The sequence below is a fragment of the Microcaecilia unicolor genome, chromosome 2, assembly GCF_901765095.1.
Source record: "Microcaecilia unicolor chromosome 2, aMicUni1.1, whole genome shotgun sequence".
In the NCBI taxonomy this organism is placed as follows: domain Eukaryota; kingdom Metazoa; phylum Chordata; class Amphibia; order Gymnophiona; family Siphonopidae; genus Microcaecilia; species Microcaecilia unicolor.
In genome coordinates, this window is record NC_044032.1 from 391,387,811 (window position 1) to 391,408,918 (window position 21,108).

Here is a 21,108-nt window from a genome sequence, read left to right on the forward strand (position 1 = left end):
GAACGCATTTGGAAATTTTGTGTTCTGATGTAATACACCTTTCCAATCCTGTTAGCTCTGCAGTTAAAGCAACAGCTTCATTAATTTTTTTTATTATTCAGTTATATTCATGTAATGTCCTCTTGCAAGCGTTCCTACATCCGAGGCTGACCTTCTGGCAGGCTCTGTGGGGCCCTGGAATAGTTGGCGCCTGGTGCCTCTACCTGGGGAAGAAAGGTATTAGAGGGTAGGATTTCCCTCCTCCCCCCTCCCCCAGGAAATTAAAAAAAGATCGCTGCAAACAAGGCTGGCTGACATGTTAAACTATTTATTAAACTATTTATCCCGTCTCCTCTGGGCTCTGAGTGCTGATTGCACTCTCAGGAGCCTCTGCCAAGGCTTCAAATGCTGATTGCAATCCCAGGAGCCTCTCTGCTGCTTGGCCTCAGGCACTGATTGTGCCCCCTAAGGCCTTGACTTGAGCCTGCTCCCAAGGGCTGCTCTGCCACTGTGCTTTGGACACTGGCTGTGCCACAGAGGCCTTCTGCCTTGTCCTCAGTATGCCCCCAAGGGTCTCCTTGCCCTGAGCCTACTCTCAAGAACTACTCTACTTCTCGGCCTCAAGCACCAATTGTACCCTCAATGTCTTTTTTTATCCTGAGCTTGCTCCCAAGGAACTCCCTGCTTTGAGCCTCCTCCTAAGAGCTGCTCTGCTTCTCAGCCTCAAGCACTGATTGTGCCCACAGCAACCTTTTTTCTGCCCTGAATTTGCTTCCAAGGGCTTCCATGCCCTGAGCCTGCTCTCAAGGCCTGCTCTACTATTAGGTCCCCTGTTCTTTCTGGTGAGCTGTCTCTACTGTCTTCAGGAGGAGGAGCCTCCAGGGGGTATCTTCCCTGCCAGGTTTACAGCTCAACTCTGTTCATTTGTGAGTCTAGCTGTAACTTGCTCACTTACTCTCTGATTTCAGCCCTTTGAAGCCTGCCGTTCCATGTTTTCCCCAATAGAGGGAAACCTCCCCTCTCAGACAAAAGGCCAAGAGATCAGAGATCCTGCACAAAATCTCCATATCACTGACTGGTTGATGGGTTGAAACCCAGAGAGGTCACAGCTAGGCTATCACAATCATATTTTGGTGAGGAGTTTTCCCTGATCCCATAACCCGTTTCAGTTGCTTTTACTTAGTGTGTGTGTGTATTATTATCCTCAACTTTATTTATTTGGAAGAAGTGCTGGATCAAAAGCACATGAGCTAACAGTTATTAAGTGTAAAGCTGAAGGAGCCAGGGACAAACTAACAGGGATGTGTCCCACATTTCTCACCCCCCTCCCTCCATCCCCAGGTCCAGCACTCCCCCTCTCTCACCCCCTCTCAGTTTACCTCAAAAGTCCCTTTCTCTGTACAGGGCCCTGGCTGGCTGTCACTGACCGGAACCTCTCTGCCGCAGCCTACCTTTGTGGAAGCAGGGAGTTATATCAGAAAGAGGACGACCATGGCAAAGAGAAGGTTTTGGTCAGCGGCAGACAGTAGGGCCCTGTACGGAGAAATGGACTTTTGAAATAAACGGGATGGGGTATGAGAGAAGGGGAGTGCCAGATCCAGGGACAGAGGGGACAGTGAGAGAGGGGGAGTGCCCAATAGAATAAATAATCCCTGATGCTGAATTTCTGCTCTGGGGTAGATGGATGGGAGGAGGGTCTGGGAGGAGGAAGTGACGCAGTTACATGTGTGGTTCTGAAAGAAACTATCCAGACAGTGCTTTAGAGCATGCTATGAAGCAAGAAGAAGACACAAGTCTCAAACAGGCTTGTCACCATTTTCTCTCTTCCTACCAGAGCATGGACCTGGTGGAACTGCAGCAGGACAAAAAGACTGCACATTGCAGAAATATTCCACAGGTCTCACTAGGAAAGAGTTATTTTCATATTATGTTATTCTTTTCTAAACCAAAGGGATTTTATCTTTCATGTATTGTTATCTTGCCCAAATGTCATATATAATTAGATCAACCTTTCTTCCATTCTCGTCTCATAACAATATTCACAGAACAATCTGGGGACTTTCACCATCTCTTTTTAGACTTGTGTTAGAGAAAGGTTTTTTGTGGCTTTCTACAGACTGAAGGTGAATGATGTCTGAGAAAGTTTCTCAGATCTAACAGTGGGCAACTGTCTTCTTGTTAGACTATTATTATTATTATTATTAATATTATTATTATTTGTGACCTGCTGAGCAAAAAGGTACCAAAAGTGGGATATGTCATTTATTTATACCATAGAATAGAGGACTATCAGCTGCATAATCCTGCAAAATTTCAGCCTCAGGTATGGCCTAATTATATGTTTAAAAAAATGAGAAACATCTATCAATAAAAAAGTAATTAACCCCAGAAATCACATACCCTACTTTAGGTCAGTGGCGTTCCTAGGGGGGCTGGCACCCGGGGCAGATCGCCGATTTGCCCCGCCCCCTGGGTGCAGTGCCCCCTCCCTGATGCAGCACGGACCCCCCCGCCGGCGAAAGGACCCCCCCGCGAAGGAACCCCCCCCCGCCGGGTGCACGCCGCCGGGGGGGAGGGGTGCCGCACGCGCCTGTCCTCCATTGTTCCATGCTTCTTCTCTGCCCCGGAACAGGAAGTAACCTGTTCCGGGCCAGAGAAGAAGCATGGAACGGAGGGCAGGCGCGCGCGCGGCACCCCCCCCCCCCCCGGCGGCGTACACCCGGGGCGGACCGCCCCCACTGCCCCCCCCCCCCCCCTAGGAACACCACTGCTTTAGGTACCTGCAGTTTTTAGGCTGTGAAAAAAAATGCATAATCCCATTCTACTGACCCTATAGTACACAAAACTTTCAAAAATAAAAGTTGCCCCTCCAAATTTTTAAGGCCTTTATCTCTGTTATTTATAACCCCACTTTTAGTACCTTTATGCTCAGTAGGTCGCATTTGTATGCTGCATGCTAGATATTCACACAGCAGAACAGAAACACATAGGAATCAATTTTAGAAACTTTAGGTGATGTTTACACATCTAAATAGCAGGTTTACATACAAATATATACTTAGGGGGCAATTGTTTTTATTTATTTACACAATCTTGATATACCGCAATGGCCAAAGTTGTTGTTTATGCGGTTTATAAAATAAAAGCTGCAAGGGTAAAGCTTGACAGAGTGGGTGGGGCCTAGTAGAGAGCAAAGATATTCACAGGAGCTGTAGGGAAAAGAGGAAAGTCCAGAAAGTTATATTTATTTATTTATTTATTTATTTGTAACACTTATACCCCGTGCTTTCCCACTCATTAGCAGGTTCAATATGGCTTACATAGTACTACAGGTTAAATAAAGTAGCATAGAACGGATGCAGCTGTAATATAGTAAGTAACAAGGTGGTCGTTTAAATAGTAATACAAATAGACAGAGTAATATAAAATGCATGTAGATGTAATATAGTAAATAAAGAAGTGATCGTAAGATGTGGAAAGGTGAGATGGGCAAGGAAGGAGGATGGTAGAGGTAGGAAACCAGAATCCCGTCCATGTCTGGGTCTAGCTCGTCAAGAAAGCTATCAATATTGGTGTTATCACTGACAAACCTGGTTTTTAGGAAGTCAAGATATTCTGTAGTGATTTGTGGTTTAGGGAATGCTAAGGTGAAAAGACGAGTTTAAGTGCCATCTTGAATTTGGGATAAGAGGGCTCGAGATAAAATTGGACTGGGAGGGTATTCCAGAGCTTAGGGCCAATGTAGCTGATGGCAGAGGCATGTGTAATGTCAAGATGGATGACGGATGGTGCCGAGATTGTAAATTGTCCTGTGTTGGTCAAGCAAAGTGTTCAGGAGGGGCATAAGGGATAAACAATCAGTTCAAGTAGTCAGGAGCAGAGGAGAGGCGGGCCTTTGAGTACTAGGATTAAGATTTTAAACTAATGTACAAGGGAAGTGGTAACCGGTGTTCAGACCAAAGAAGTGGGGTGATGTGGTTGAAAGGTTTGGAGCTGTGGAGTAGGCAAGCGGCTGTAGACTGAACTAGTCAAAGTCATTTAAGAGAATAGATTGGCAGCCTACATAAAGGGAATTATAGCAGTCGGGGTGAGGAATTACTAGACTGAGAAGAAGAGAACAAATGGCAGAGGAGGGAAAGATAGATATGACAGCATGAATGCGGTGGAGGGTGACAAAGGAGGCTAGGAGGACAGAGTTGATCTGAGGTTTTAAAGTGAGGTGGCTATCAAAGATAATACCAAGGATCTTAATGGAATCTCTCAAAGGGAGGGGATGGCTCTTAATGAGACAGAGGATTTGGAAAGTGAATAGCTTCATACATACTCGTGCTAAGAAATAGTAGATGATCATTTAGCCAGGAAGAAACATTCTGAAGGAACAGGTTGAGGTCGGAGAGGCCAGCGTGATCAGAGGTTAAGGCAGTAAAGAATCTGAATGTCATTCACATGGCAGAAGGTTGTGCAGTTGTTGGATTGGATCAGAGTGAGGAGAGGAGCAAGAAAGATATTGAAGCGCGTAGGTGCAAGAATTGAACCTTGTGGAACCTGATTTCAATAGAAAGATGGAAGCGATGAAACGTTAATGAGACAGCTGACAAGTTTATTGGAAAGATAGCTGTGGCATCATTTAAGGACACCTCCATTTAGACACCTTGAAGCCATGTGGTAGGAGTCTCTTATAATGGAATCTAGATGCCTAGGTCCTCTTAAAGAATACTATTGTCACCCAGGATCAGCACACTTAACATTTAAGCATCCACAGCTACAGCAGCCACACCAGCCATAGAGCAGGAACCTAAATGAGGCAGGGATGCACGCAACTTACAGTATTCTGCAATTTATGCATGCAAGTGGGAGCCACATCTATGCTTGGGAATGCTGCACCCCTAGGTATACCCCCCCCTTGCAAATACATGCTATGTAAGTTAAGTGGATATTTGTAGACTAGAACTTTGGCATCCTGCTAACACTTGGGTGGGTATATGTTCACATTTGTGCATAAATGTGAATATTCTAGACATTTACGTGTGCAAGGGGCATATAAACACAGGCTCCTAGATTACTGAATTGCCTTTTAGGGGGTAATTCCATGAGGGGCTGCCTGCTTATAGGTAGCCAGAAAGCACATAAAGAATGCTATTGTACTCATTAAACCAAACCAAGAGTGGAAGATGACCAAATGTTGCAAAAAGTTCCTTTAATGGGTAAACAACAAGTAGATACAAGTCCCAGACGAGAAACTCAACACAGGATGTGTTTCGGCTGGACAACCTTCATCAGGAGAACCTGTCAAGACTCCACAAAACAGAATTTAATCCAACCGAAAATATCAAACACCGCATTAATTAAATGCCTGTAAGGGTTGCATATGATCAACATAAAATGTCCAATCCGCAATAGAATAAGCCTTCATTTACATGAACCTACTACATACCAACAGTCCAAACCAGAATATCCACATCAGTACACAAACTGACAAAAGCTACTGTAGTTATTTACAGATGTATTATAAGTGGCCACTTACATGTATAACCCAGGTCTCGCAGACCAGCTCAGTTCTCCCTCTGATATCAACCCAGGCCACAAACAAAGAAAACCTCTCTTTCCTCTTTTCACAACTCACTCTCCACTCATTGTCCAATCTTTCTCATTTGAGCTTGGGCGCAGGCCAGGGCCAGATAAAAATCCAGAAGACTGTAGGATGTTAAGCTGGGCTTTATCTTGAGTATCCTTTAACAGTCCAGGAGTAAGCTCTTCACTTTCTCTCTCTCAAGGAATACTCGCTACACCAAGGAGTTAACTTGAAGGCAAAACTTTACTAAACTTTGCAAAGGCAGCAAATCCAAATTTCAGACTTTCTTATGTACAGTCAGCATTTTGTTTTAATCCAGCCAAGACGATGTGATACAATCTTATTCACTACTTAACGTTTCATTTTTGCAATCCCCAAAATTATATACAAATATACAACTCCTCCAGTCCATCACCATCCCTTTGGGCTTTATAATTCAAGACTGCTCCTGATGCCTCTGATCACCATCCATCTCCCTCAGGACCAGACTTCCCTGTCTGTCCTCCTTACAGCGATGCACCTCTCAGGGCTGCATCATGGCTTCGAACAGGCTTCCCCTGCTCCAGCTCCCAGGCTGGATTCCCCCTTACCTATCCAGAGCTCTTCTCGCCCCCACAGTTACTGCTCTTAGGGGCAGGAACTCCTCTCTATATCAGCTTTAGTTTATTCTGCCTTTCTTCCTAGAGGCCTGGCGGGGGTGAAGGCAAACAAAGACCATGTGCTTAAACAAGCAGGATTTTTATTAATGTCAAACTCCACCTTTACTGTCAAATCATTTACACTCCTCATTTTTTTCTGCAAGTTATCCCATAAACACTCCCCCTGGGCTTCCGAGCCATCCTGGGGGGGGGGGGGGGGGTAAATTTGTCACCCGGCCGGATGTAGGAAGGAGGAGAAGGAAGAAAGGCTGGCTGGCATTTCGGGTTTCCATTCCCAGAGGAAAAGGTCCCTGAAAAGGTGTCTGGTGAAAACCAGAAAGGAAGTACAGAGGTCGGTGAAGCCAGGTTTTCCCTGCAACCCTAGCTAGATGCCGCAGACATTCCTGCTAGAGCTAAGTGACTCAGCTGTGTCTCGGGGCTGACGGAAGTGTGGAGCTTGCGAGACTGGCAATGGTGAAAGGAACAAACCTCTAGAGAGAGAGAGGTATTGACAAGGTACTTCTGGTGGTACAGACATTCCAGCCGGAGCCTGGTGACTCAACAGTGTACAAGGCGTGAGAAAGGGGCTAGATCCTCTGAGACTTGCAGTGGTGAAAAGAACAGGCCTCTATAGAGAGAGAGGTGTGTACAAGGTACTTTTGAGAGGAGGAATCCGCTCATAGACATATCTAGTGGGAACATGGTTGGAAGTAAGCCCTGCTGAGAAACCCACCAGAAGCAGCTAGAAAGGGTCCCAGGCCATATCTGTGGAATATGTTCAGGCTTATATAAGAATGCCAGCCTTTGACACATAGTGGAGACTGTTTTGTTTGGAAATTAATAAATTGATCTAAACTGTAGACTATTTCCTTTGGTGTGGTTTATGAAACTGAAAACCCAGGCTGGATTAGTTTCCAGCCATGGATTGAACTCCTAGAAACTAAAGTGGTTCTTCTGATCTAAAAATGGCCAGTGGAAAGTCCTAATAAATTGTTTTGACGCTCTTACTTCCTGTTTGGGTTGGTCATTTGGACTTGGTTCTGCTTCCACTCTTTGGTGTTGTGCTAAAAATGGCCAATACTTGAAGTTGGTGGTTTCCTAACCATGATGAGGGGGACCAGGACCAATCACAGTGGTCATGGTTCATTACATACGCACAACTGACCTGATGGGCTAGTATTCTGTCAAGGTGAGTACTTAACTTTATAAAATAGATTCTTATCAGAGACCCTCTGGGATGGGTATCTAAAAATATGGGCACCTTGATATAAAATTTACCTCCATGTGTCAAACCACCACTTTCCCTCTTAGTGCAGCCATGGTAATTCCCACAATTTAGTGAAGGTCCCCTTTGTCTTTTCTACTGCCAGGGGTGGACTGATCATTCGAGCAATTGGGCAGTGCCCAAGGGCCCAGAGGCGCTACTTGGATGCCCGACACGCTGCTGGTGATTTAGTGGCCTCTGAGGGGTGGAACATGCTCTCTTTCTACCCGGCCTGCTGGGCTGCCGCTATTCGCGAGTGTGTCAAGACCACAGGAACTCTTGGCTGCCATTTTGAAAACATGGTGGCACTGGCAGGCGGGGGAATACTGGCAGCACAGAGGGCAGGAAAGAACATGCCCCCCCCCCCTCAGAGGCCACCAGTCCTCCTCAGGTCTGGGCAGCAGGGGCGTCGGCTGCAGTGGCAGGGGCGGCAGGGGTGGTGTCAGATGTCAGGCAGCGGCCAGGCGGGGAGCCCAGACCACTCTCAGTGCCCGGAGGCCCAGACCACCCTCAGTCCACCCCTGTCTATTGCTGTCACCTGATTTGAAGTACGGTACATACTTTGTTCAAGGGGATCTCCCAATAAAGGTGTATTATATAAAAATACCTATTGATGCTCTTGTGCCTGTCTGAATATTTGCACTCTTGATCTTAGTCCATTGCCTGTCCACCAGCACTCTTTATTGTACCCCAAGTGCACTGGATTGAGGCTTATTTTTCTAGTTTCTCCCCCTTATAAACTTCTATTGTATAGGATCTCTGGAGCTACTCTCACCCCTTTAGTGAAACGGTTATAAATGGGATAACTTTAGGAAAGAGTATGTTGAATTGTCCAGAGCTGCAAGGAAGTTGGCCTCTAGAAGTCTATACAAGAAGCAGTTCGTGGGCAGGTTAAAAAGGTTAACAGGTGGCAATGAAGACATCAGCCAACTTATTTTATTGATGAATCAGTAAGAAATTAAATATTTTCTGCACTGATTCCAAGTGCTATGAGAAAAACAGAGACAGGGGTGGGTGGCAGGAAGCTAAACTGCAGCACAGATTTACAAAGCAAGGTCTCGTTGAACTGGTTTTGTTAAGGAGGGATTATTCTATTACACTCTTACAGACATGCATGTTAAGGTTATCTAAAGATTTTGTAAAGATGCCTCCTCTTTCCAATGTAAAACCGTATTGTACCCTGCAGCTACTATTTTAGTGACTGGACCATTTCTGTGGAATACTTTAACAGCTGATTTCACTGGAGTCCAGATCCGATTCAGTTCTGTAATGCTTCAAAGACGACTATTTTCTTCTGGTTTATAGATTAACAAATTAGCAACCAAGTATAGTCTAAACATGAGCAGCAAATACTTTATCTGGTTTCACTGATGTGTTTTGTTTTTTTTAAAGATTTGTGAAGTTTTTATCTCTCACCAAGCTTTTTTTTTTTTTTTAATTATTATTGTTATTGCATTGATGGATTTATTTGTTATGATCATTTGTATAATACTTACGGTAATTGTTTAAATATTTCTGGCTATGGTTGCATTCTACATAGGGAAAATGGGATTATGCTTATAACACTATATAAATGCTGGTACATAGTACCCATTTGTTGATAAAAGTCTTCAGAGATACTGCAAGTATAATCTATATCTGAAACTTGATCAAATCTGCCCAAGAGATTGATCAAGTCATATGTAACTGGACTAATTGTGGGCTACATTTTTAACAGTGGCAGTCAGAATGTTAATTTACACGCTGGCCGCAGAATGTAAATATGCATTATTCGGCATCACAATTCATACTGGCCACTGTCACCACCGCTAATCCAGTTAGTTTAGGCCTGCTCTCCAGAGAATTAAATTCTTCTTTAGTAGAGAATATAGTCATTCAGTTTCACAGAAGTAACACGCCAACTTGTTGTACAACACTAGCTTCTAAAACTTGAGGCTTTGAAGTCAAAAGTCAGCACTTTTGAAACTTTTGAGGGAGGTTTTTGAAGTACCTTTCTTTTGTCTCTGTAATTTCTTTTCATTTCAGAGAGAGGGGAGAGGGCTTAGCAAAAAACTAGCACTGGGAGCCTTTTCCAGGTGATTCCCCTGCCCAAACCACATCCCAAAGCCTTGAAATGTCTACAGAGTTTGGATCACCATATGTATATAGCAGGTTTATGAAATTGGTTTCTACACATGTGTGCGACAAACCCATGAACATACAAGTATTTTTTCATGAAAATTGTGAATAGGCCTTCTAAAATAACTTCCTTACCCTCAGTAAAGGCTCCCTCCGAGTATTCAACTTCCCTGGATTATGTTTATAATGATAGACGATATTTATGGCTCATACACTTGCAAAAATTTCAAAATGCGTGCACTGCTATGTCTGAACTTGCATCACACCATCTCATTAAATTTCAGTTTAAGTAAAATATCGTGTGTAGCAAGCTACACCAGGGGCGTAGCCAGACCTCGGCGGGAGGGGGGTCCACAGCCCAAGGTGGAAGAGCACATTTTAGCCCACCTCCCACAGCTGCCAACCCCCCCCTGCCACTTTCAACCCCCTTTCTCCGCTGCCACCACCAGGTACCTTTGCTGGCGGGGGTCCCCAACCCACAGCACCTGCGTCAGGGGTCTGTTTTCCGTGGTCTCCTACGTCAGGGGTCTGTTTTCTGTGGTCTCCAGAAGCATTACAGCACCTGTGTCAGGGGTCTGTTTTCCGTGGTCTCCAGCAACATCACAGCACCCTGTGTCAGGGGTCTGTTTTCCGTGGTCTCCAGCAGCATCTGCTGGAGACCACAGAAAACAGACCCTTGACGCAGGCGCTGTGCGCCGAAACACGGCCCGTGTCGGGTCTATAATGGAATATCTATTTTTAACAGACAGAACTGTGTCCCATTTGTGAAGGCTCCTGGTGCTCTTTTTTTGTACCTTGGGGTGTGTTTTCTACTTTGGACCCTCTCTGTACTGTTATATTAACAAGCTACACACAACATTTTAAAACTCTAAGGTTGGAAATCTGTGAAAACATTCATAAATGGAATGATGTGGGCAAAACTCCCCAAATGTTCAGATTTCCATTCATTTTTGCATCCCAAGCCCTATGTTTGCACAGCTAAGTGCACGAGTCTCAAAAAGAGTCACCATAAAATGTGCGCCTCTTTGCAGGCTCACTATGGAGGCCATCCTACCTTGGACTATTTTTATAAAGACAGCAGATGTCTGTGGCTCGTACACTTAATCTAGTCATCTAAACTATTAGACCAGAGAAAGGGCAAGTTTTTTTTTAGGGTTCCATGAGCAAACCTTGAACCCTTAAAAGATGATCATGCCCATCTCTCTGTCACCAGGACGGCGCTGAATGTGCATGTGCACAGCTGCACAGATGTGCACTCCAGCAACAAGTGTCACCTCGCAAAACTAAGCAGGGACATGAATTACATCCAGTTGCCTACTAAACACAACCACCTCCACGGCCTGACAGTTATAAAACTCACTGTTATATTTGTTAGATCCTAGTTTTTTTTTTATTGCTTAGACAATTTCCCAGCAACACTATTCTAAGGAAGATATACACACTGGGCCAGATTCTATATATGGCGCCTAAAAAAATCCACGCAGTAAAGATTTCTTCCTAAGCGCATTCTATAAGCGGCGCCTAGATTTAGGTGTGGTATATAGAATATGCTTAGGAGGAAATCCTACGGCCTAAAACAATGCGCGTCCATTTAGGCAAACAAAAATGTGGCACAAATGCCTGCACGTAGATCCACTCACACTGGGCCATATTCTACAACTACACACGTACATTTTGGCTATGGGCGAGGAAATGGGCGTTCCACGAGTATTCCAAAATTTGGTTTGGTTTGGGCACGCGCAGAATCATTTTTCAGCACACCTGTAAAAAATGCCTTTTTCTTTTACATTTTTTGCAGAAAACGGACGTGCGGCAAAATTGAAAATTGCTGCGTGTCCATTTTGGGTCTGAGACCTTACCGCCAGCCATTGACCTAGCAGTAAGGTCTCACGCGGTAACCGGGCAGTAATGGTCTATGCGCATAAAATGCCGATTGCTGCCTGATTACCACCCGCGCGCTAGAAAATAAAAATATTTTCCAGCACGCCTAGCAGACACGCATCAAAAATGAAATTACTGCAAGAGCCATGCGGTAGCCAGGTGGTAACTCAAAACTGACATGCGTTGGGCTTAGTTAAAGGGCCCCCTACTTTGTGGCATGCACTAATACAATCAGTGAATAAGAAGGTACTATGGGGCCCTTTTACTAAGCTGTGTAAGCGTCTATGCACGCCCTACGTGCGCCAATTTGGAGTTACCGCCCGGCTACCATGTGGCTCTTGTGGTAATTTCATTTTCGGCGCGCATCCGAAAAATAATTTTTAATTTTCTGGCGTGCGTAGGTCATTACCGCCCGGTTAACGTGTGAGACCTTACTGCTAAGTCAATGGCTGGTGGTAAGGTCTCAGACCCAAAATGGACACGCGCCAATTTTTATTTTGCCACACATTCATTTTCGGCAAAAATGTTTAAAAAGGCATTATTTTGCAGGCGCACTGCAAAATGGATCTACGCACGCCCAAAACAAGCATATAAACTACCGCAGGCCTTTTTTCAGCTCAGCTTAGTAAAAGGACCCCTATGTTAAAGTATTGCATTGGAAGAATATTTAGCTATTACAATGCTTCTTTATTTTTACACCCTTTCTCATGAGATCAGCTGGAACCATCGTTCAAAAGGTTTGCTTTCACATCACTTAACAGAAGGCCCAATGGTAGGGTGTCTTGGCAGCGGGGAATTTCTAGGCCGAGCCCTTGTTTTTGTGCATCTCTGTCCAGCTCAAACAATGAAGTACAGGCAGGATTACCGATGAGATATTTTATTAGTTTGGGCAGTGGGAGTGGTGTAACGTGAAGCCGGCAGCTCTGCTGGTGAAATCTGTCCAGCCCTGCTTAGTACTGGCACCTGCTAAGGAGCAAGTTCTTAAGAGGCTCCTGACTCTGCTGGATTTCATTACAGAGCGAGAGAATGACATCACCCACACGCTTTCATTCCTGACCTGGGCGAGAAGGCTATCGGTCTGGCACGCTGAAAGACAGAGAATAAGTCAGCAGATGTGGGGAGAACACTAGATCTGACTAATTGAAATCAGTCCACAAGTAGGATCGGAAATTTTCAAGTGAAAAACAAAGACATACCAGCTGCTCTTCATTACCCAGCAGGTTGCTAGCTTGAGGCAGTCGTGCTATTTAGTCTCACCTCTCAGTCCGAGAGTAGAGGTATTACAGTATCAGGGAAAACTTATATTTTTTTGGTATACTTAGATTGATCAGTTCCTAATATATTTCTTTTCAAGGGCTTAGGAGAAGGAACAGTGAATTTTTAAAACAGTCTTAAAGGAAATGCAAACGTCGACCTTCTTTTCAAGAAAATCGAATAAAAAAATTATTAAAGCACATATCTGCATATTGTTGCCTGTGGTGCATAACACTGTCACATTTTTCAACTCCCTGCTTTCATATATCTGTGTCCTATTAACAGATAAATATGGACTATTCCATCGCTAATGGATGCGGAGCTCTCTAAGCCAATAAGACTAGGCAGTTGCCTAGGGCAGCAGCTTCTTAAGGAGCAGCAAAGGGCAGCTAAAGTCACAACAAAACAATAGATCCTGACAGCTACATACACTCAAAGAACCTTCAGTGCATACTTTTACCTTCAGGAAGGGTAGGCAATTTTTAAATAACCCATTTACCTGGGTAAATGACTAGTAGAAACTGCCCTTGGGGCCACTGAGAGGGGGTGAGGGGGGACAAGATTCCCTGGGCCTGGTCTCCAAAGCTGGCCCAGTGCCAGATCTGTCTCTCTCCTGCTCCTGTGTGTTGGGACGCAGGTGATTGTGTTAATGGGATAACCCGTGTCCCCAACCCGTGTCCCCGGCACACAGGAGCAGGAGAGTGACAGACTGAGGGAGCAGCAGATGCAGGAAGGTAAGTGGGCAGGGGGCAGAGGCAGCCAGATTGGAGAGTGGGGGTCAGACACAGCGGCTGTGGCCCGAGTGGGGGGGGGGGGGCAGTGGTGGCTGCATCCCTGGCCAAGGCTCAGCTTTGTCTCTCAGCAGCCCTGATTGCCCTCATTATATATTAAATATATACACACAACACAAAGGGCCTGATATTCAAATGGGCAGAAGAGGCTCCAGCCCGGTTAAAGGTTGAGCTGACCATCCAGCAATATACAGTGGCACTTAAGCAGGCAGTTCCGCTAAATATTGACTGTGACCACTGCAGCACTGTCCTTTTTAGTGCCATGGCAGTCCAGTGGCAGAGCTGGCACTTAACCGGTTAGTATGATTGAATAATCTGGGCTTAATTTACCCTGCGGCTGTCAGCTTCTTAAAATCCATTGATCACCACAGGCTAATATTGGTCCCAATGTTTAAAGGTATGGAGATGAATTCTATATATGGCGCCAAAAAAGATCAGCGCTGAAAAAGTACTATTCTATAAGCCAAGCTTAAAGTTAGGCACAATTTATAGATGTTACATAAAAAGAACCCTAAAATAAGAGTCATAAAATATTCATTTTTTAGCATCGCGGCATGGCAAATCATAAACATCATCCCAAGCATGAATCTTTGGCATATGCTCCAACAAGCTTGAAATGACATCTCCTTAAGATCATAATAAATCTTTATCGCTCCATGATGAGACTACACCTTGAGTACTGTATGCAATTCTAGTTGGCCAAAATGATTAAGGGGATAGAACTCCACTCATACAAGGAAAAGCTGAAAAGTTAGGGCACTTCAGCTTGGAGAAGAGATGTCAACAAAATCCTGAGTGCAGTTAAACCAGTACGTGCAAATTGATTTGTTTACTATTTCAAAAAGTACTAAGACTAGGAGACATGCAATGAAGTTACATAGTAATATTTTAAAATTAAGAGGAAATATTTTTTCACTCAATGTATACTTAAGTTCTAGAACTTGTTGCCAGAGGATGTACTACTACAAGTGTAGCTGGGTTCAAAAAAGGTTTGGAAAACTTCCTAGAGGAAAAGTCCAGAAAGTTATTGATGTAGGCCTGGGGAAGGCCACTGCTTATCCCTGGGGGTACATTGTATGGAATCTTGCAGCTTTTTGGAATTCTGCCAGATCATGGGTTAAATGGCAAATCTTATGTCTTAGGTAAAGGAGGACAACAAATGAAGCTAAAAGGAAGAGCCTATATTCCTACCAAAGAGGAATATGGTTAGGGCTATGAGTTACAGAAGAAGAAATATGCAATCTGCTTCCCTTTGCTGTGATTTGAAACTATGAAGTAACAGGGTGTAGGTAGCAAGGTGGTGTGCGGAGCAGGTGCACAACTGTTGGCTCTGCTGGTCCCCTGCCCCCCTCTAATGTTACTTCCTATTGTGGGGGCAGGGGACCAGCAGAGCTGACAGCCGCACGCCTGCTCCGCACACTCCCTTGCTGGGAGGAAAAGTCTGGTGATGTGCTTCAGGGAGGGTGACGCATTGGGGGGGGGGGGGGGGCGCAGCAGTGACCCACCCTGAATGGCGAACAGGCTAGAATCGACACTGGGTGGTAGATTTCCAGCTCTGGAATGGGAAACTCTTGGCATCTCTGTTGACAGAGGCCTGTGCTTGGAGCTATGGTATCAAACTAGGGCCTAAGGCCCCTCAAGGTTGTTCTCTTTCTTGAAACTCAAGGGAAATAAATGTAAAGGAAGGAGTCCTGAAGTCTCTGGTAAAAGGATAGTTGATTTCCAAGTGAATAAGTTACACTGGGAGACCCAGTAGAAGCATCCGTCTACTCAGTGTAGGACCCTACATGAATGATCAATTGTTTGCTGGCCTGGAAAGCCAGGGAGCTTCATGTACAGCAGTTTGAATATTACACTGTCTTTCAATGATGAATAGCAGCCTTTTCTAAATTATCTTTTGTCATTAAGGGACAGTTTCAATAAATGGATCTCAGATGTAGACATTGGGAAAAATCCACGTTAAGTGCTATTCTATAAAGGGCATTTCTGCATCCAATTTTGGGCATGTGGACTTATGCCTCCTGAAACCTGGTGTAAGTCCTTGGGCATAAGTTGGGCGCATAACCCTGGTATTCAATTTTGGGATCACAGCTGACCCGCCTATGCCCCTCCTGTGGCCACGCCCACTTTTGAATTGCATGCAAAACCATTTAGACACGCAGTGTTAGAGAAGTGTGCAGGCAGATCTATGTGCAAGCTCTAACACGTGTCAATGAATGTTAATAATTGTTCGCTACTTGTTAACCCTCAAATTTGGGTGACCTATATAGCATCCGCTAATAAAAACATAACATAAAAGCATAAGCGTTGCCATACAGGGACAGACTGAACATCCATCAAGCACAGCATCCTGTTTCCAACAGTGGCCAATCCATGTTACAAGTACCTGTCAAGATCCCAAAACAGTACAATACATTTTATGCTGCTTATCCTAGAAATAAAGGTGGCTCTTCTCTACTTGTAATATCAACAATTGCAAACTGGTCAGAAGTAGAGCATCTATTTGGAGTAGTGCACGCCTCTATAGTGATTGTAGTTATAAGCATGGCACAGAATTTTATATAGTTGTATATTAATTGTATCATTGCAGGTCCAGTGCTATGACTCCCCCATGACAAAGCGTTATTAGCAAAACAGGCACCTGTCAGGGAAAGAGGGCACACTGGCTGATACAGATAAGTAATGCGTAGCCATCAGCATTGTTAAAATCACCTCAGAGTGAGAGTGAGATAAAAGACACGAAAATTACAGAGTTGGTAGTAAGGAGGAGGAAGGCGAGTCTATGATTACAAGCGCAACACAAGCTAAGACTCACCGTGCGGTGAAGTGAAATCAGCTGTGTAGACTTATGAGACTCCCCCTCCATTATTTATCAATATATGAGCAATCACTATAGAGGCGTGCACTACTCCAAATAGACGCTCTACTTCTGAGCACTTTGCAATTATCCTAGAAATAAGCAGTGGATTTCCTCCAAGTCCATCTTAATAATGGCTTATGGACTTTTCTTTTTGGAAGTTATCCAAACCTTTTTTAAACGCCGCTAAGCTAACTGCTTTTACCACATTCTCTGGCAACAAATTCCAGAGTTTAATAACATGTTGAGTGAAGAAATATTTTCTCTGATTTGTTTTAAATTTACTACTTTGTAGCTTCATGGCATACCCCCTAGTCGTAGTATTTTTGGAAAGAGTAAACAACTGATTCACAAACATATAATTTTATATTTTAGGTTATATAGTTTCCAGGGGCTGTCCATTGTAACGTCTTTTTCTGTTGAATTTCATTAACAAATTGGTTTATTAAATATGCTAAGTATTCACAGTTTAGTCTGGAATAATTATTTTGCATCAGGTTTACTAGGACCCTGACTTACCAAATATTCCAGTTTTGGTCATGTATATTTTTGAAGGCACACTGCTTAAAACGGCCATAAGACCATGACTGCTACAGAAACACAATTGCCTAAATTTCACACTATCCTAACACCCCTAAGTTTGGATGACCTGCAACCCTAGTTCCATGAGGACAGTCTGACTTATATTCAGCCAGTGGTGGTCAGTGTTTCTTTAAATGCTGACTACTGCCAGTTAATTTAAACCCGGACATCAAGTGCCAGGCCCTATCCAGGTACCAGCACTGTATACCCAGCTCCTCCCCAACTCCACCCCAGACCACCCCAGCACTCATTGGTGGAGGCCAACCAAATTAAGTTTGTGACTTTAGCACCAAAAACAGCCCGAAATTCTGATTTGCCCATGTTTCAGTTTCAGCAGGCACATTTTTAACTGAAACCAAACGTCCCCCCACCCCCTCCCCAATCAACACCTCCCTGGGTTTACCTTAGGAGCCCTGGTGATCTAATGACCTAACCAAGAAAGGAGCAATATCTAGTCGCTCCTACCATCTTTGCCATCAAAATGACCGTTGAGACCTTCAGTGGCCATCTCATGAGTTGGCCGCTGAAGGTCTTGGCAGCCAATTTGACAGCAGAGACAGAAAAGGCAGGAGCGACTTGGGATTGCTCCTACCCTGGTTAGGCCACCAGGCTTTAAGGTAGGCCTGAGGGTAGAACTGACGGATGGGTCCAGGAGGAAAGGCTCTGTCTGTTTTGGGCGGGGGAGGGTTCTGTCTGGTCACAGGGGCAGGGGAAGGGAAGCTCTGGCTGGTCACAGGAGGGGTGGGAACGAGGTGCTGTTTGAGGGACAGGGACGGTTTTGGTTTCAGCTTCAGTTTTGGCCGAAACTGAGTGGAAAATTTCAGCTGCAGATCTGGTTTTGGCCAAAACCAAAAAACCTGGTTTTGGTCAGCCTCTGCTAACTGGTGAGTTCTATAGTGGTCACACTAGATTTTCCAGACCATTGTGTGGTAATGTACTACTGAAAATCTGGGGATGGCCTGCTCACTGCTATTTAAATGGGCAGAAGCCTCTCTTTACCAGTTACACTGTTCTAAGTATCGACCCCCATAGATTTTTAATAATCACCTGTAAAGAAAGTACACAAAAATCTTACTCATCTAACAATTTCTTGTGCTCAGCAACGCCACAGCTGGTTTTTAACTGATGAAAATATATGTATAGTTTATAAAGTCAGATGCACTTCGCGATTCAGTAAAGAAAGAAGAAAAGACAAGAGAGCGTACAAAATCATTTGAAACCCTTACTGTACCTTTGGCATGGGAAACTGGCATGCACCTAAGCAGTAATATGAATCAAAGGATTTAGGTGCAATAATCCAGTCACTCCAGCCGATGTCTGCAAAATCGACTTTGAGATTGCGCCGTGCACAATTTTTTGGTTCATTCCATTGCTTCCTTCGTGCCTTCTTCAAAGTCTGCTCGTTAAACTGGAGGATCTGGCTCTTTTGCCGGTTGCTCTTCCTCTGTTTCTTCTTGCCATTGGTTTTGTCAGCCGGGCGTGCTTGCAGGGTTTTGTAGGGTTTGCTCTCCTCCCATGCCTCATCCTCATTGTACTGGTATTCAGCACCCGGGAGTTCATTGTTCTGCAAGGGCAGGAGGATTCTGGTGTCACGCTTCTGTCTCTGCTTGGCCCTAGTGCTCACTGAGAAGCTTCCTAATCTACCAGGGCCAGCAGTCAGGGAATTTCGGTGACCCTGCAAGCTTGAAACGACACTGTCTGGTTCGGAAATGGCAGAATCATTTGCGTATACCAAGATGTAAGGCTCACGGCTCGATGGCAGTCTCCTCCAAGGGAAGTGCCCCTCTAGTGTCATTTTGATGCCAATCAGAAGGTGCCCTTTCTGTTTTGCCTCACTCACTATTTGAGTAATGTCCTTCCACTGCCAAGATAGGAAGTCCCGAAAAATTGTAGGCATGCTGATGACCATGTGACCCAGGGGATCCGTTTGCTTCTCCGGTGAAATGAAACTCCACACAGAGATATCTATTTGAATTGCTGCTATTCTCTGTCCATGACGGTGGCAGCCTCTAGAGTGCGGACAGCTCTGGTTGGCATTCAATAAATCCCCAGCATAATAATGCAGTGTGGCAGACAAAATATTTTCAGATCTTGTCAGGGATGTCAGGTTAAACATGTAGAGCTCTTTATTTCCAGTGTCCCCTAAAAAAAAAAAGGAGAAATGTGAAAACCTCAGACATTTTAGAAATAAAAAGAGCCACAGTACCATTATTTCTCCTCGTACTTTTAGCAAATAGATTTTCTACAACTCTCTCACCAAAGCAAAACTCTCCTACATCTTTACTAACATGCCTATCTCCTTTAGAGATCCTCTTGTCCTTTGACTCCTGCTTTTCTGAATTCAGATACAGTCCTTTCGCCACCACTTCTGCTGGAAGTTCATTCTATGTATCCACCACCCTTACAGTAAAAATATTTCCATAGATTACTCTTGAGTCTATCCTTTTTCACTGTCCTCCTATGACACCCTTGCTGCAGAGCTTCATTTTAATCAAAAAAGACCCACTTATTGTGCATTTGTATATTGGATGAATTTAAATGTGTGGACCATACAGTATCTTCCCTACCCTGACTTTTTTCACGATATATACAAAATCTTTACGTCAGTGCCAATATGTTTTGTGATGAAGACCACTGATCATTTTATCTGGTTTAAATCCTTTCGAAGGTAGGCTCTGCTACTTTTTTGAAGACATGAATCTGGGTTTTCAAACAACATTTGACAGTCTATTGTAAGAGACTTTTAATAAATAAAAAAAATCATTGAATATGAAATAAAGGTTATTGCATCGGGTTTACTGGGATTCTATCCAATCCAACCATTGTATGTATATTTATATTCCAACTCTCCCAAATCAGGGTTCAAAGCAGGTCCCGGTACACTTCAGCAGGACATGTTTATCCACTCCTACCCTAGCTGATATAATATTTAGCCATCTTTCTGACCTCATGTGCACCTTTCATTAAATTAGTCACCTTATATTCTAACTCCTCTTACTCTCTTACCTATCTATACATTCTATCTTTGCTTATACCCTAGACTGTCAATTAAAATGTTATATTATGTATTGTGTTGGCATTGTAAGTAGTATACAATGCCATACTTTGTATTGTCATTTGAATATTTTTACTGCTGTAATTGCCTATTGAACATGTTTGATTTATTCTTATACACTGCCTTGAGTGAATTCCTTCAAAAAAGTGGTAAATAAATCCTAATAAATAAATAAATTAAATTAATAAAAAAACAAAGCAAGCCAGCCATTTGCTGAAGAATAGCAATTTACTTATTTATATTCTGCCTAAACACAAATCATAAAAGTAATTAAAAAAAAATCAGAACAGCAGATAATATAATCATTAAATGGAAAGCTAAAAAATATATATATCTTAAGTATTAAAAATGTATCAAATAGAGCAGCTTTCAAGTGACAACTGAAAGCAGCATGAGAGTGGAGAAGCTGTCCTAATGTCCCTGGACAAATTATTCCAGGTATTTATCTCTTGAAATACTGAATGGATCATCCAACCCAGAAATCAGATTTAGGTCCCATGTTGCCTGAGTTCCAGAGGGTGCTGCAGTTTGTGGCTCCTGGTGAGGGTTGTTACTGTGGTACTTACAGTAGAGTTGAGAGGGAGTTATAAAAATAAAGCTGAAAAATCCAGCTCATAGTTTTCTAGCCCAAAACAGGCTGTTTACAATTCAGCTGGAAGCCTAGATAAGTAGGAGGAAACTACCAAACCAAATATAACTTACCAAATATACCTGTTTTAACCAGTTACATGTTTTTTAAAGACATGCTACTTATCCTATTGTGAATTAGGAAGTGGTTAAAGATAGAAAGAGCCTTCTGGGCTTAATCGGGAAATAGAATGGTAAACTATAAGCTGATTGGCTAATTTAAAGGTCCCTAAAATATATATTAGGCAACATTCCTTGTCAGCATGCATGAGTCAGCATTTTTCAGAACAGGAGTATTTGGAGATCTTTCAGCTATGTCGCGTTATAAATATTGAACTTTTGTCATTTGGTGAATGATTTTATTATGAAATTAAAGAATTTCTTTATGTATTAATGATGTCGTACTTTAAAAATTGTGATGATGCTTTGTGCAAAAGTTGACAACTCCTGAGGACGCCCTTGTGGCAAAACACAAATTTGTGTCGGGCTG

At 43.6% G+C, this 21,108-nt stretch overlaps 1 protein-coding gene across 2 annotated transcripts in view; it reads right to left on the reverse strand.

The window, feature by feature from the left end:
* The window catches only part of BMP3 (bone morphogenetic protein 3), a 66,599-nt gene that overhangs the window by 12,091 nt on the left and 33,400 nt on the right, over nt 1-21,108 (reverse strand). The window contains exons 2-3 of one of the 2 annotated variants that reach the window (XM_030190587.1): nt 18,168-19,078; nt 12,159-12,538 (exon numbers count right to left, since the gene is read on the reverse strand). In XM_030190587.1, coding sequence (XP_030046447.1) covers nt 12,485-12,538; nt 18,168-19,078 — 965 coding nt within the window. In that variant the 3' untranslated portion in view covers nt 12,159-12,484. Of the gene's footprint in view, nt 1-12,158; nt 12,539-18,167; nt 19,079-21,108 lie in introns of those variants that run through there. The other variant, XM_030190586.1, reaches the window with a different exon arrangement.